Raw genomic sequence first — 15,657 nt, forward strand, 5'->3', positions numbered from 1 at the left:
ACTATCTTACAATCTGCATTTTAAAAAATTTCAATCTTAGAAATTATACCTATCAAATCAAAGGCCTTTTCTACACACCACCCCCCTTTTCTGATTCCTCTTCTAAACAAAGGGAGGGGTGGAACAAGTCCTTGATAAACTACAGATTCCAAAAACAATCTATTCTAGAAAATGGCCTGCATACTACCTCAAATAGTTCAAGTTTTTCTGACCCAAACAAGATAAAATAACTGAATCCCAAAATGATGGCAAATATACCTCAGGAATGTACTTATGCATAATGACTGAAATACAGTATTTACCAATATTAAATATGCTGTAGTGTTACACAGTAAACATGTGAAACAAGGAACATCTGGTTACAAACATTTGCTGAGTTTTCAAGGAAAAAAAAAAGGAATGCATCATTTTCACTCAGAAAAGACAGCGAAGAAGAAAGTCAATGCTTCCATAAACTTTAGAGATTGGATAAAGTTATATAAAACCCTTACTATCAACTACATTTCAACTAAATGCATTTGGCCGTTTTAAGGTAACCAAATATCACTGCAAATACCTAGCACTGTGCTAATATATGTTGAATGATAGGCCATTGCTGAAGGATTTGTCAAATATTTCACTGTGGTAGTTAAAGCAATTTCAACCCATTGCCCTTTAGGCACACAGACGAGAAATGCATCTCTAATAAAAAATGCAAAGTTATAGGCACTGGATTGTCTAATTCAGGTACTTTCTTACCATTTGTTTATTTTATAACTAACTCCTACACCTAAGTCCTATATTGCCACCAATTTCAATTATTATTCTGCTCTCCACCCCCAAATCCCCAAAGCATATTTCACAGAAGCACATGGCTGTCCACTTAAACACAGATTGGTGGCAGAGTGATGATCCCTCTCATCTCAAACTGTTGGCTAGCACTGGGAAAAAGAGGCAGACCAGATTTATAATCTGAAAGAATACTGAGAATCAAGGCAAAAAAGCAAGTTTCACAGGCAGTGTTTACTTGTGCACCCAAAACAGCACTGAAAACGAGGTAGTTAAACAAAATTAATTGGACTAGAATTAAATCTGGGGTTCTAAAATGATACATCCCATCAAACTGTACATAACACTCCACGCTCAATCCAAAAATCACAGCAGAAAAGTGCCTTTTAAACTTTCACAGATAATTTTGCAGTCAAACCATTAGAATTCATGCTTGATATAAAACTGGCAAGGAAGGGATGAAAAACAGAATGAATATTTGTTATATTACAGCAAATTACCTTAAATAGTGATTCAAGACTGCTACAAATATACATAGGGTTATTTTCATTAGATTTACACCAATACTGGTTTCATATTCTTATGATGTTACACCCAACTTCACAGACATAGCAGCAGGTACTTCATGATGAAATGCTCACATTGCCACATATGGAGATACAGTACTATTCATCAGACTTGCACTTTGAGAAGTAAACATGGTGGCTGGACATACAGACTATCCTCTGAATAAACTTTACAAGCAGGATGGTTAAGTACAACCATTTTCTCCTCTACAAGAAGGAAAATGAAAAGGAAAGGTTTGTATGTTTTTTGGAAAGGAAGGCCCTTTTTATATAGTAGGCTCTTTGTTAAGAAGGGAATTTCTGAGCTTTATCTCAAGTTAATTATTTCTGGGGCAGAAAAGTATCTCAGACAAGGATGAAAATAGCACTATTACATGATTTAGCAAAATTATGACATAATGCAAAACCCCTGGATAGAAAACTAGCCAGTATTTACAGTCAAAGTGACTATAATCTGAACCAAACATGTAAGTCATGGGAAAAAATAATTTTAATAAAACCCCACAGTGATGAGAATAACATTGTTTTCTCCACTTCTGCACAAGCTCACTTTTTTTTCTGTATTTTTAAATGTACACGTTATACATAATATATATGATAACCCAGTTACTGCAGTCAGCATGGAGACAGCAGTACACTATTCACCATCTTCAAACTTTGGAAGACTACTTTTCTTTCCAGCAAAAACCTGAAAAGATTGTAAATATTACAAGGCACTGCAAGAGTCTGCAGGCAAACAAGAATGATGAATTATATGTGGAATACAGGTGGTGGCCAAAGGCAGAACATATGATGTAGAGCAGTCATTAATTCATGTAATTGTACATGTCAGCCATGGAGCTTTTTTCATCCTGGGGTACACTGTTTAAAATGATTGTGACTAGAGAAGAAGGGGTCCTAAAATCTGCAGTATTTTCACTTTATAGGTTGTATGTCTCAGTGTAATTACACAAAGCCAACTTTTTATAATGAAACACAAGCAGTTTTAAAGAATTAGGGATTTTAGGAGCATTGTTTTTATACATATGGAAAACAGTGCAATGCAAGCATTTGCATTACACAAATGTCCTAAAATCACTTCAAATTGCAAACCAATACTGTACAAGAAATTTGAAGAATCTGTACTTAACATTTGGAAAGACTCATACAAAACAGAGCATGTTCTATGAAAAGAAACAGTGGATCTTATCAACAGCAATTCTCAAAATGCTGCCCTAGATGCCTCAAATTATAGTGACAGAATCTTCTTGATAATGGATGTGATCCTCAGGTAAGCAACATAAGACACTTTTTTTTTTTTTTTTGGAAAAGAGGTACTGAATGTCACAAAATAGACTGTGCAAAAAAAAAAAAAAAAGTACACCCATTAAGTTTTCCTCATTACCTGGCAAGCCCATGGGGTACAATTTTTAGAAGAATACGGAGGAAAATCTGTTAACAGTAATGTTGGGTAACAATTTGGAATGTTTAGTAGTAGACAGAACTCCTAATTAGGTAAACGTGTATTTAGAAACGACCTCGAAGTCTTCAGAGTGGAAGGTAAGTAATTTGAACATGAATACTTAGTTGGTAAATACCATTTTAAGAATTCTATTTGGGTTTCACAGACTGAGCATTAGGTAACCCTGTGACTAGCCTTTAACATTATTATAGTTAACCTTCTTAAAAACCAAAGGTGTACATTTTGACATTGCCTCCCCTCCTCCTAAAACTGGATAAAACCCAGTAAAGTGCAACTTGACAGTGATCTCTCTCAGATTCTAAAGAGGCTGCCAAACTCATTTAAGATCTAAAATCATCTAAGATACTATAGATACTAAAAAGAAATTCTAACATCTAAAAATGGTAATTAAAAAAAGAGCTAAGGACAACTTAAATAGTATCCTTCTAGGGTCTACTGTCTCACTGCAGGACAGTGTATATCCCACATCTCTGAGAACCCTGTAAAGCCAGTGTTTCATATGTAAGTCTCAAAACCTACTGTGTCAAGTAAATTTCACTTCAGAAGAATGGACTGAGGTGTAGCTTTAATCCCCCTTGTTAGGAATACAAGGATTCCCCCCAAATGAGATTCATATCAGCTGCAATATATGCTTTGCAAAAGAATGCAAGCCAAACCAATACCTCTCAGATGTTCAAAACCAATGTAGTATGCATGTGAGAAACAAGGAGACAGCTGCTTTGAATTATTACTGAAATCCTAAAACAACAGCAGTATCTGCAGAATCAAGGAACTGTTACAGTTCTGTTTTTTTCCTTTCCCTCTGTCTCATCCAAAACAAGGCTTCATCCTACTGCTGTGATGACGGGAAATCAAATTTAAAAAGGGCTCATGTTCTGTATTGGTTGACAAAATTGTAATTTTTTGGGGGGCCAGGAGGATCCTGGGTTAGGGATTCGAGATAGTCCAGTAGCATAGTGAAACCTCATCTCTACAATGCAAAGTGGCAGGCATGGTGGCTGAGCCTGTAGTCATCTCAGCTACTCAGGAGGCTGAGGCAGGAGAATCGCTTAGACAGGAGGCAGAGGTTGCAGAAGCGGTGAGCGAGATCCTGCCTCCAGCCTGAAGGCGACAGAAAGTCCATGCCGAAAAAAGTTACTCTAATTTTATACACCAAAATGTTTCCTGCAGCAAGTTACCCTGCCTTCTGTGAAAGGTAAACCTAAGACAAACATGTGAAGATCCCATAAGACTCTGGCTGATGGAGGGTCTCAGTTCATCCACATTTGGGAAGAATCAATCTAAATAATTTTTAAACATTTTTAAAGAAAAGTATCCAGCTGCAGATAGCAGCAGTAAAAAAAAAAAAAGGTGGGGCTGGGGAGCTTCTCAACAATTCATGGAAAGTGTCCTGGAAATGGTAATGCTCAAGCTGAGCTTATTAAAGCATTCTGAACAGTATTTTTAAAAAATCAAGTATCAAAGAGGATAGAATTTGAAGTGAAAAAACATTTCTGTGTGCAGTGTTCTATGTGCAAACTGCACATTTCTACAGAATGATGAGCTGTATCAAATACCACACTGGAACAAAAAATATATAGTCTAAAGTAAACTCAAATGAGGGAAAATATGACAGAACCCAAGAAGAAGAAACTTTAATATCTTAGGTGTCCTGAAAATAATTCTGAAAAAACCTCCCTTATCATAATCTACTCTGATTCATTTAGGACCAGGAGGGATTGTGGCAGGATTCTGCACTGATGAAGTTGGAAATGCCTGCATATTCCCTGGCTGGAATGGTCCCCCAGATTGGGTGGGAATTACTACAGACTGTTGTGTTGTTCCTGAAATTCCTACCCACTGTACTGGATACCCCGCCCCACCCACAGCATTATACTGACAAACATGAGGCATTCCATATGATGATAATGGCCCAGGAAATGAAGGGAGTGAGAGTCCTTGTGGCAAGGAAGTTGGGACAGCTCCACGGATTTGGGACAGAGAAGAAATCCATGTTGATGTGTAGCCCATAGTAGATGGAGTATTCTAACAAAAACAAAAATAAAAACAAAAGATCAGTTTATTTGGTATATGCTTTTATCAGTCTATATTCCTTCCTATTCTTTTTTTTTCTATTGCTGCTGCACAAATTAATATTCCTTCCTAGTCTTTTTGGCATACTATTCCTATTATTACTATCAGGGACTACCATTTTTGGAGTACCTTTCCGTGTGCTAACCATAATTATGTACCTTAATTAATGCCATCTTCCCTGCCTTACATTTTTATAGTTATTTCCATGCATATGTACATAGAAAGATATTTGACATGATGTTTATCTGAAGTTAATGAAAATTATTTCTGGGTGGTGGAATTTGAAGGTGATATTTTAAAATTTGTACTTTTCTGCACTGATTAAATTATATAATGAACATTATTAGTTTACAGATAACCTGATTTTTTAAAGAAGACAAATTGGAGAGGTTATACATTTTCTCTTGGATATTTCAAAGGCATCTCAGAAACAAATGCGTGGAAATCAAATGTGTGATCTTTCTCTACCAAAGCACACTGCTCACATTCCCCATCTCGGTGATTGGTACACTAGCATAGTATCTAGTTATGTGAGTCAGAAACCTAGCCTTCATACCTCCCCTTCACCATACATCCATTCCATCACCAAATCTTGTCCATTTAATCTCTTAAGCATTTTTTGGAATCTGTTCACTTCTTTTCAACTCAACTTTTCCCATTTTCCAGACCAGTTAAGACTAATTCTTAACTGGTCTGCCAACATCTACCCTTACCTCCAATAAATAATCCTTTTCTCTTGCTTGAGTCAGAGTCATTTTTTCAAAAATCAAGTCTGATCATGTCAACCCTAGGGCTTAAATGGCTATTCATCTTTCTTAAAATACAGACGGCTGGGCGCGGTGGCTCACGCCTGTAATCCCAGCACTTTGGGAGGCCAAGGCGGGTGGATCACCTGAGGTCAGGAGTTCGAGACCAGCCTGGCCAACATGATGAAACCCTGTCTCTACTAAAAACTAAAAAATTAGCCGGGTATGGTGGCGAGCGCCCGTAATCCCAGCTACTCAGGACGCTGAGGCAGGAGAATTGTTGAACCTGGGAGGCGTAGGTTGCAGTGAGTGGAGATCGCGCCATTGCACTCCAGCCTGGGCAACAAGAGTGAAACTCCATCTCAAAAAAATAAAAACAAACAAACTAACTAACAAAAAATACAAAGTTCCTTATCATTACACTTTTAAGACTCCATCTACCTTAGATCCATTGTGCACTAACTCCTCTTTGCTAACTAACTTCACTTCAGCCAAACTGGTCTACTTTCAATCCCTTCATGCTCCTTTCCTCATACAGGGCTTTTGCATATGTGATCCCTTTCCACATGGAATCATTATTCCCTCCTCTTTTCACCTAGTTAACACCTATTCATCCTTCAGATCTCTGCTTAATCATCACTTGCTCAGTGAAGCTTTCCTTGACTTTCCTTTAAGAGGTCAAATTTCCCTTATTGTAGCCTATATCTTTCTTTTGTAGTTCTTATTACAGTTGCAATTTTATATTTGTATATGCAATTCTGTTATGTCTAACTAACTGTCTTAGCAGAGCATAAATTCCATGAGGGTAGGGATCACACTTGTTTTTACTCACCAAACCCATGTCTAGCGGAGGGCTTGGTACGTAACTGTTAAGCAAACAAGTATTTCTAAGTAAGGACACAGAGCAGTAAAATGTCAGAGCATTAGTGAGATGGGCTTGCCACACAAAAGATATAACCAACTGAACCTACAAATATAAAAACAGTTACTATATATAGGGTACCTACTATGTAGCACCTATAAAGGTACAGCTTCATAGGTGTTATCTCATTTAATCCTCATACCAATCCTGTAAGGCAGGTATTCTGTTTGAAAGACATGAAAACTGAGGCAGAGATAGATCAAATGACTTTTCTAAAGTCACACAACTAGTAAGTGACTGAGCTGACATTACAACCCAAGTCTGTTAAATGACCTTCACTACTTTTATTCACACACCATTTTCTACTCACCCTTCCTCCAAACATCCTCCATTATACTCCAGTAAACAGCCCTCCAACTAGTCAACAAAAGCCTCCATTCACACAGTACTCAGAGGTTCTCTCACTGGCAGTACAAATGCATTTATGTCTTGAAATTTGCCTCTAAAGGCTTCCAATTTTCACAATGGTGATGCTATCTGTGTATAAATTGGTGCCACAAGTAAGATAAATATACAGAGCTCCCAAGGAGATATACTGCTCACTAATTTGGGAAATCGAGGATTTTGAAAATTTTTATTCAATATTAACAATAAATGCATTATTCCTTTAACAAACTATATGATGATATATGTATAAAAATACATGTACACAAATATAACACACAGAGATAAATCTCTTTCAATTAAAGGGGTTAAAATTCTAAGCCCTGATTCCATTTTAATAGGTTTACTCATTTTGAAAAAAAAAAGTCACTTACTTTAAAAATACAAAAACACAGAAATGTACGAGGTAAAATAAGGCCTAAATTCCACCATCCAGCATATTTTTCATGGCTTTTCATATTTATGCATATCTATTTTGCATAAATTCTATGTATGCTGTTCTCTAAGCCTGACTTCTTCCTACTCCAGAATGCACTGTGGGCATCTTTCTTCATTTCATTGCATGTACACCTGACTAAGGGCACATGCAATAACTAGGCATCTTTTCTTTAAAACACCTCTTATAATATTCTAGCTTAAAGAACTTTAAAATTCTTTTTCATAATGAACAAATAACTTATCAGATCTAAGAATATTGATGTGAAACATAGGAAAACTTTTCCTTAAAACCCAAACTCTTCTTGGAACACTGTACTGAATTAACCTTCATTCCAGATGCTTTCTTCTTTGATCCTTGCTGGATTTTTTTTTTTTTAAACAGAACAGTCTAAAACAAGGGTCAGCGAACCACAGCCTACCACGTCTTTTTGTAAATAAGGTTTTAATGGAACAAAGTCATGCCCATTTGGTTATATATTCTCTATGGCTGCTTTTGCACTATAACAGAGTTGAGTAGTTGTAATAGTATAGCTTGAAAAGCCTAAAATATTAACTAACTGGCTCCTTCCCCCCAAAAGTTTACTGACTCATGGTCTAAAATATAATTTGCTCAAAGACATAATGAATCTAAAAAACGATAAAAGTCTCTATGTTATCAAGTCATACCACCCTCTCATAGTGACTGTAACTATAGGCCTAAGTGCATCAATTTTTATGGTTTTAGTTCTTGTAAATAAAGTAAATCGGGTATAAACAACTTACTTCATATACTTTGTTCCAGTTTTCTGTCTCTAGTTTGTGTTGACTTTGTTTAAGTTGGTTTAAACTTGGCTTAATAAGAGAATTTCCTACTGCTTCCTTTGTCCAGTCATCCACCAGCTTGTGTAAGTCATCTGTGAACATCCCTTTTTTACTGGCTGGAGACTGTTGGCATGATGCTGCATTACTCTCCACACACAGTGGATCTATAAGGAAAAAAAAACAAAAACAAAAAACAGGGAAACCATGAAAAGGAATTAAAACTGATAATCAGATAGCTCTTTGGCCAACAATGCCGTTAACAGAACCACACATGGGGTGCAATTAGGGTGAACACACACTCTAGTTTACCTGAGACATCCTGGTTTAAAGCTGTTGTCCTGGAGTAATTGCTAACAGTACACCCTTTCACTCTCAAAAGTTTCTTCTTGGCTGGGCGCAGTGGCTCACGCCTGTAATCTCAACACTTTGGGAGGCTGAGGCGGGTGGATCACGAGGTCAGGAGTTCAAGACCAGCCTGGCCAACATGGTGAAACCTCATCTCTACTAAAAATACAAAAATTAGCCAGGCGTGGTGGTGGGCGCCTGTAATCCCAGCTATTCGGGAGGCTGAGGCAGAATAGCTTGAACCTGGGAGGCGGAGGTTGCAGTGAGCTGAGATCATGCCATTGCACTCCAGCCTGGGACAGAGTGAGACTCCGTCTCAAAAAAAAAACAAAAACAAAAACAAAAACAAAACAAAAAAAACCACACACACACAAAAACAAAAAGAAAGTTTCCTCTTGTTTGGACAGCAAATTATATGGTTACCTTAGGTATAAATCAAGTGTAATAAATAGTACTCATAAAAATTAGTATAAACTCTAGTCTTTTCATCAGCTCCCTCAGATAGATACTTAGAAGAGTTAAAAAAGAATCACAGAATGTTAAAAACAAAAAAAGAGGTCTAGTGCAAGCCACTTTTATAATGGGAAAACAAGGCCCAGAATAAGTAAATTGACATGCCCAAGTTCTTGCAACTAATTACCAGCAGAGACAGGCCTGGAACTCTAAAGCCTAGACAAAGACACTCTATCTTTTCAATATACCATACTGACTTTCAAGAAGCTTCAGAAAACTAGAATCTTATTTTATTTTTTACCGATATTTCTGTCTAGGATTTAAAAAGATGAATGTGTATATCCAGAATAGCAGAAATGAAGGCACAGATGGTTTGATGAACCTCATGAGTTGTGGAGCATAAGATGTTCAAATAAATGAAAGAAATCAATTATAGAGAATTCCATAAGTATACTTTCCTAATCTGAACATCACACTAAGTCTTTACATCATAATTGAGTACTATTACTCATGCTTACGATATCATTCTCATAGAAAATATTCATAGAGTTCCAATTCCTCTGACTGAATTATAAGCCAAAAACTTAACAGAGTGGGTCTAAAATTAATTTTAGGAAATACAGTTGTGAATTTAAGCATAATAACAGTTCCAGGGATTTAACAAGCATGTGAAGATGTCTTACACATTTGTTATGGTACTTCTTTTAATCACGAAAAAATACAAAAAAAAATTGCAAGAGGTAATGCAAGAAGCTTCCATATTAATACTTTCTGAAACTTATAACAGGCCTGTGATATACACAAGTATCACTCTGTTTTATAGACGGAGAAACTGGGACCCAGAAGATTAACAACTGGAGTTACATGCTGGGGCTAGAATCCAGATATCCTGACTGTCAGGTCAGTGGGCTTTACGTTGTACTCCATCATAAATGCCAACTGCCAAGGTGGGTGGATCACCTGAGGTCAGGGGTTCGAGACCAGGCTGGCCAACATGATGAAACCCCATCTCTACTAAAAATACAAAAATTAGCTGGGTGTGGGGGTGCGCCTGTAATCCCAGCTACTCGGGAGGCTGAGGCAGGAGAATTGCTTGAACCCAGGAGGCGGAGGTTGCAGTGTGCCGAGATCACACCATTGTATTCCAGCCTGGGCAACAGAGCAAGACTCTGTCTCAAAAAATAATAATACAATAAAATAAATGCCAACTGATATAATAAAGTAGGAAATGGAAGAAGATATTTCTTAAAAAGGGAAACATGACAATCTCAATGATTGCATATGCATAGTCTGTGATTTTCTATGAACTCTGTGCTACTGAAAATTTAGATTCAAAGGTAATTAAATATTTTTGTTTGTTTGTTTTAGACAGAGTCTCGCTTTGTCACCCAAGCTGGAGTGCAGTGGCACGATCCTGGCTCACTGCAACCTCTGGCTCCTGGGTTCAAGCGATTCTCACACCTCAGCCTCCCGAGTAGCTGGAATCAAGGCATGCGCTACCACGCCCGGCTAATTTTTGTATTTTTGGTAGAGATGGGTTTCACCATGTTGGCCAGGCTGGTCTCAATCCTCTGACCTCAAGTGATCTCCCTGCCTCTGCCTCCCAAAGTGCTGGGATTACAGGTGTGAGTCACTGCTCCCAGCCTTAAATATTAAAGGGAAACACAATAATGTTGTATAAGAAGAGTTTAATGAATTAATCAGAACATTCACATATACAAGAGTTTTATAACAACATTTACTAATGTGGGGCAACCATGATATATCAAAATGACATACCAACTTGTTGGAATCCCAATTTTTCTAGGACATAAAATCCTGAGACCCAAAAGTCAGTCTATAATAAAAGCATCATTTCTTCTTGTTATTCCTTTGCACACTCAACTAATTCTCTGCTTATTCCAGCGAGGGAGCAAAGAGCACAACAAAGTTGGGGAAGACTCTGGAGCTGAAGCTTTTATAGACTGTGTTCTCAACCTAGAAGAATGTCAGCAGGTGGGATTAAAAAGAGAAGATAGCCAGAAACAGGAACATATCAATGCCCACAGTTTTGCCTATCCATCTTCTCTTAGAAATATTTTTGTGCCCAATCCCTTCAGCTTCTAAAACATTTGTTGCAGAGAGATTAGGTCTAAATGTCATTAATTTAAGAAAATTTCTGGGGCTGGCACAGTGGCTCACGCCTGTAATCCAATCATTTTGGGAGGCCAAGGTGGGTGGATCACCTGAGGTCAGGAGTTTGAGAGCAGCTTGGCCAACATGGTGAAACCCTGTCTCTACCAAAAATACAAAATTAGGCGGCCACGGTAGTGGGTGCCTGTAATTCCAGCTACTCAGGAGGCTGAGGCAGGAGAATTGCTTGAACTTGGGTGGCGGAGGTTGCAGTGAGCTGAGATCATGCTATTGCACTCCAGCCTGGGGGACAGAGTGAGATTCCATCTCAAAAAAAAAAAAAAAAAAGAACATTTCTGGGTGGGAGGGAGAAAAAGAACATTTCTCCAGTAAGGGAAATACAATGTTAGGACTCTTCTTGTGTATAACTCTGGTCTAACAAGTTATCTTAAATACTCAATTGGCAGTAAGTTAAGGCTGCTGCACTAGTGGCACAATAGCCAACAAGTGGAGGAAAACATAATTAACAAACCGAAACAAGTATTTAAATGAAACAGGGGCTAGGGCAGCAACCACTGCACTCCAGCCTGGGCGACAAAGCGAGACTGTGTCTCTTAAGCAGGCAATAGAAAGAACAACTACACACACACACAAAGTTATCAAGAACAATGTGCCATATGAAAAGGAAAAAAATGCTATTTGAATGTTATTCAGTATCTATGGTTTACATAAGGCAGGATCATTTATTTATTGATTTCATCTAAAAGTTATTCATATCATAATATAAAAGACCACTTAATTCAAAGCTCACAAGCCAGAAAGTACCCAATCAATGCATATTAAAATAAGTACTATGCAAATGTGGTTTATGATAGGTAGTAATAATATATTAACTTCAAACGTGCTCTTTAATATTCATTTCTTATTGATGAAAAGAATAAAACCAGAGTTCAGTCCTTGATGTTCTTTTTTGTTCTTTCCCCAAGGTGATGCCTATATTCAGACAGTTTCAGTGATCACTCCACTGCATTATTTCTATCTCTTATCCTATCCCTTGATTTCTCTCTTCAATCACAATCTCACAACCAACTCCCAAATGTATTTTTCTACTTGGATGTTAATAAATTATTCAATTCAGGCCAGGCACAGTGACTCACACCTGTAATCCTAGCACTTTAGGAGGCTGACACAGGAGGATTGCTTGAGGCCAGGAGTTCAAGACCAGCCTGGGCAACATAGGAGGATCTCATCTCAAAAAAAACTTGCTGGGCATGGTGGCACACACCAGTAGTCCCAGCTACTTGGGAGGTTAAGGTGGGAGGCTTGATTGAGCCCAAGAGTGCAGGGTTACAGTGACCTATGATCACGCTACTACATTCCAACCTGGGTGACAGTGAGACCCTGTCTCAAAAAAAAATTAAATTAAAAAATAAATAAATAATTCAAGTCAGTACACCTGGGGTCAAACCTATCACAATCCTGACATGACAATTGGCTTAAATGTCATACTTCTGTTAAAGATACTGAATTTTTTTCCAAACCACTCAAACTCATATCCTTTGGATCTCCCCACCAATACACACATATCCAGTCCATCACTACGTCATGAAATACCTCCTATACAATGTCTTTTGTCCACTTTCATTTCTACCATTCTATAAGCTCTTAATTATCTCATGCATAGACTACTATGATTGCAATGATCTAAATGGACTCACTCCTTGGCTCTAGCCAATATATTCTTCAAACTACCACCAGATTAATATGAATGAAGGCTGGGCACGGTGACTCACGCCTGTAATCCCAGCACTTTGGGAGGCCGAGGTGGGTGGATCACATGAGGTCAGGAGTTCGATACCAGCCTGACCAACATGGTTAAACCCTGTCTCTACTAAAAATACAAAAATTAGCTGGGCATGGTGGCACGCACCTGTAATCCCAGCTACTCGGGAGGCTGAGGCAGGAGAATCGCTTGAACCTATGAGGTGGAGGTTGCAGTGAGCCAAGATCGCACCACTGCACTCCAGCCTGGGCAACAGAGCAAGACCATGTCTCAAAACAGTAAATAAGTAAAAAATAATATGAGTGAAATGCTGTTTTCAGCTAAAATGCTGCTTTAAAAAAAAAAAAAAAAAGCTTCCGCAGTTCTTTACTGCTAACACCACCAGGATTCCCACTTGTTTAGGTGGCAAAGACCTGGGAAATCATGGTTGTCCTTGCAGAACAAGTACATTATTTTATTTATTATCCTTAAACTAACATGTATCACTTATTAAGCTTAAATATATAATTGTTTTAGATCAGATTATCTTACACTAAACACTAACATAAACATGCTGTAGGAGCTGCCAAATTTTTTTTTTTTTTGAGACAGAGTCTTGCTCTGTCACCCAGGCTGGGGTACAGTGGTGCGATCTCTGCTCACTGCAAGCTCCGCCTCCCGGGTTCTCGCCATTCTCCTGCCTCAGCCTCCCGAGTAGCTGGGACTACAGGCGCTTGCCACCACGCCTGGCTAATTTTTTGTATTTTTGGTAGAGATGGGGTTTCACTGTATTAGCCAGGATGGTCTCGATCTCCTGACCTCATGATCCACCCTCCTCGGCCTCCCAAAGTGCTGGAATTATAGGTGTGAGCCACCGCGCCCGGCCCAAATTTTTTTAAGTATAGAAGGAAAACTTTCTACTGTAAATCCTCCATTTCACCCAAGTATTTGAAAGTTATATGTCTTTCTCGCAAATCTTGCATTTTTACCATTTACATGCCTTAATATCATGAAATTGTATCTACTGACAATACTCTTTCCACTTTCCTTAATTTCAATTCTGCCCATTTATCCTTCTTTTTTTTTTTCTTCTTTTTTTGGCGAGATGGAGTTTTGCTCTTGTTGCCCAGCCTAGAGTGCAATGGCACAATCTCGGCTCACTGCAACCTCTGCCTCCCAGGTTCAGGCAATTCTCCTGCCTCAGCCTCCCGAGTAGCTGGGATTGCAAGTGTGCACCACAACACCCGGCTATTTTTTGCATTTTTATGAGAGATGGGGTATCACCATGTTGGTCGGGCTGGTCTCGAACTCCTGACCTCAGGTGATCCACCCGCCCCAGCTTCCCAAAGTGCTGGGATTACAGGCCTGAGCCACCGCACCTGGCCAGCCCATTTATCCTTCGAGACCAACTCAAATCCCATCTTCTGCATGAAGTATTCTCAGACCACTATCATCATTCATTCGCCTCAACCCACTACAGGTACAATTTATGGTTTTGGGAAGCAATGCAGTATAATAGTTAAGAGCCAAGGCTTTGAAGTCAGACAGATTTGGATTCTCTCACCTATTAACTGAGACCCAAAAGAAGTTACTTAACCTCACTAACCTCAGTCTCTTCACCTAAAAAAGACAAACATTAATATTTATCTACCTTACAGAGATGTTCTGAGGATTAAGATAATATATGTAATATATACTTTTTTTTTTTTTTTTTGAGATGGAGTGTGGCTCTGTCGCCCAGGCTGGAGTGCAGTGGTGTGACCTCGGCTCACTGCAAGCTCCGCCTCCCGGGTTCACGCCATTCTCCTGCCTCAGCCTCACAAGTAGCTGAGACTACAGGCGCCCGCCACCACGCCTGGCTAATTTTTTAATTTTTAGTAGAGACGGAGTTTCACTGTGTTAGCCAGGATGGTCTCCATCTCCTGACCTCGTGATCCATCCGCCTTGGCCTCCCAAAGTGCTAGTATTACAGGTGTGTGCCACCACGTCTGGCCCAATATATACGTTTTTAGACAGGGTCTGGCTCTGTCACACTCCTGGACTCAAGCAATCCTCCCACCTCAGCCTCTTGAGTAGCTGTGATTACAGGCGTGTGCCACCATGCCCAACTAATTTTTGTATTTTTTGTAGAGATGGGATTTCGACATATTGCCCAGGCTGGTCTCAAACTCCTGAGCTCAAGTGATCTGCCTGCCTTGGCTTCCCAAAGTGCTGGGAGTATAGGCATGAGCCACATGCCCAGCCTAATACATGCAATATTTTTATTATGTCTTGGGATCTCCCAGACCACCCACACATTCCGTGATTCACCAGGTCTCCAGGGACTCAGATTCATAGCTAAGGTTTATTACAGTGAAAGATACACATTACGGTCAGCAAAGGGAAAAGACAGGAGTCTAGAGAAATTCATGATCAGACTTCCATATGTTCTCTCCCTATCCTTTCTACAGCAACAAAAAAAATACAGCAACAGGTGTACACATTTCTACCCAGGAAAGCCCATTAGAGACTTAGTGACCACAGTTTTCACTGGGGCCCGGTCTCAGAGGCACATACCAAAATTCCAGACTCTGAGGAGGAAAACATGTGTTCAGCATAAATCACATTATTTGTACCAACAAACCAGGCAAAGTGAACTACTTACCGGTTAGGGAACAGAGGGAAACCAAGTTTCCACATACCAGCCAAGGGCCAATCTTGCCGGCAGGCCTCTCTAAAGATAGCAGTCTCATGTCTGTTATGTTGGCTCTATTCTGTACAGTTTACCATAATGCTCATATTATAAGTTAACTACACAAATACATTGTAGATACCATTACATTGCA

General features: G+C 39.0%; 1 protein-coding gene across 7 annotated transcripts in view; it reads right to left on the reverse strand.

Moving 5' to 3' along the window:
* Positions 1 to 983: 983 nt before the first annotated feature.
* The window catches only part of WNK3 (WNK lysine deficient protein kinase 3), a 165,693-nt gene continuing 151,019 nt past the window's right edge, over positions 984 to 15,657 (reverse strand). For 6 of the 7 annotated variants that reach the window (XM_021932693.2, XM_021932692.2, XM_021932694.2 and 3 more), the window contains 2 exons: positions 8,122 to 8,324; positions 4,415 to 4,821 (listed from right to left, as the gene is read on the reverse strand). In XM_021932693.2, the coding sequence (XP_021788385.1) occupies positions 4,495 to 4,821; positions 8,122 to 8,324 (530 nt within the window). In that variant the 3' untranslated portion in view covers positions 4,415 to 4,494. Of the gene's footprint in view, positions 4,822 to 8,121; positions 8,325 to 15,657 lie in introns of all 7 variants that reach the window. The other variant, XM_031660810.1, reaches the window with a different exon arrangement.

Source organism: Papio anubis, chromosome X, assembly GCF_008728515.1.
Source record: "Papio anubis isolate 15944 chromosome X, Panubis1.0, whole genome shotgun sequence".
In the NCBI taxonomy this organism is placed as follows: domain Eukaryota; kingdom Metazoa; phylum Chordata; class Mammalia; order Primates; family Cercopithecidae; genus Papio; species Papio anubis.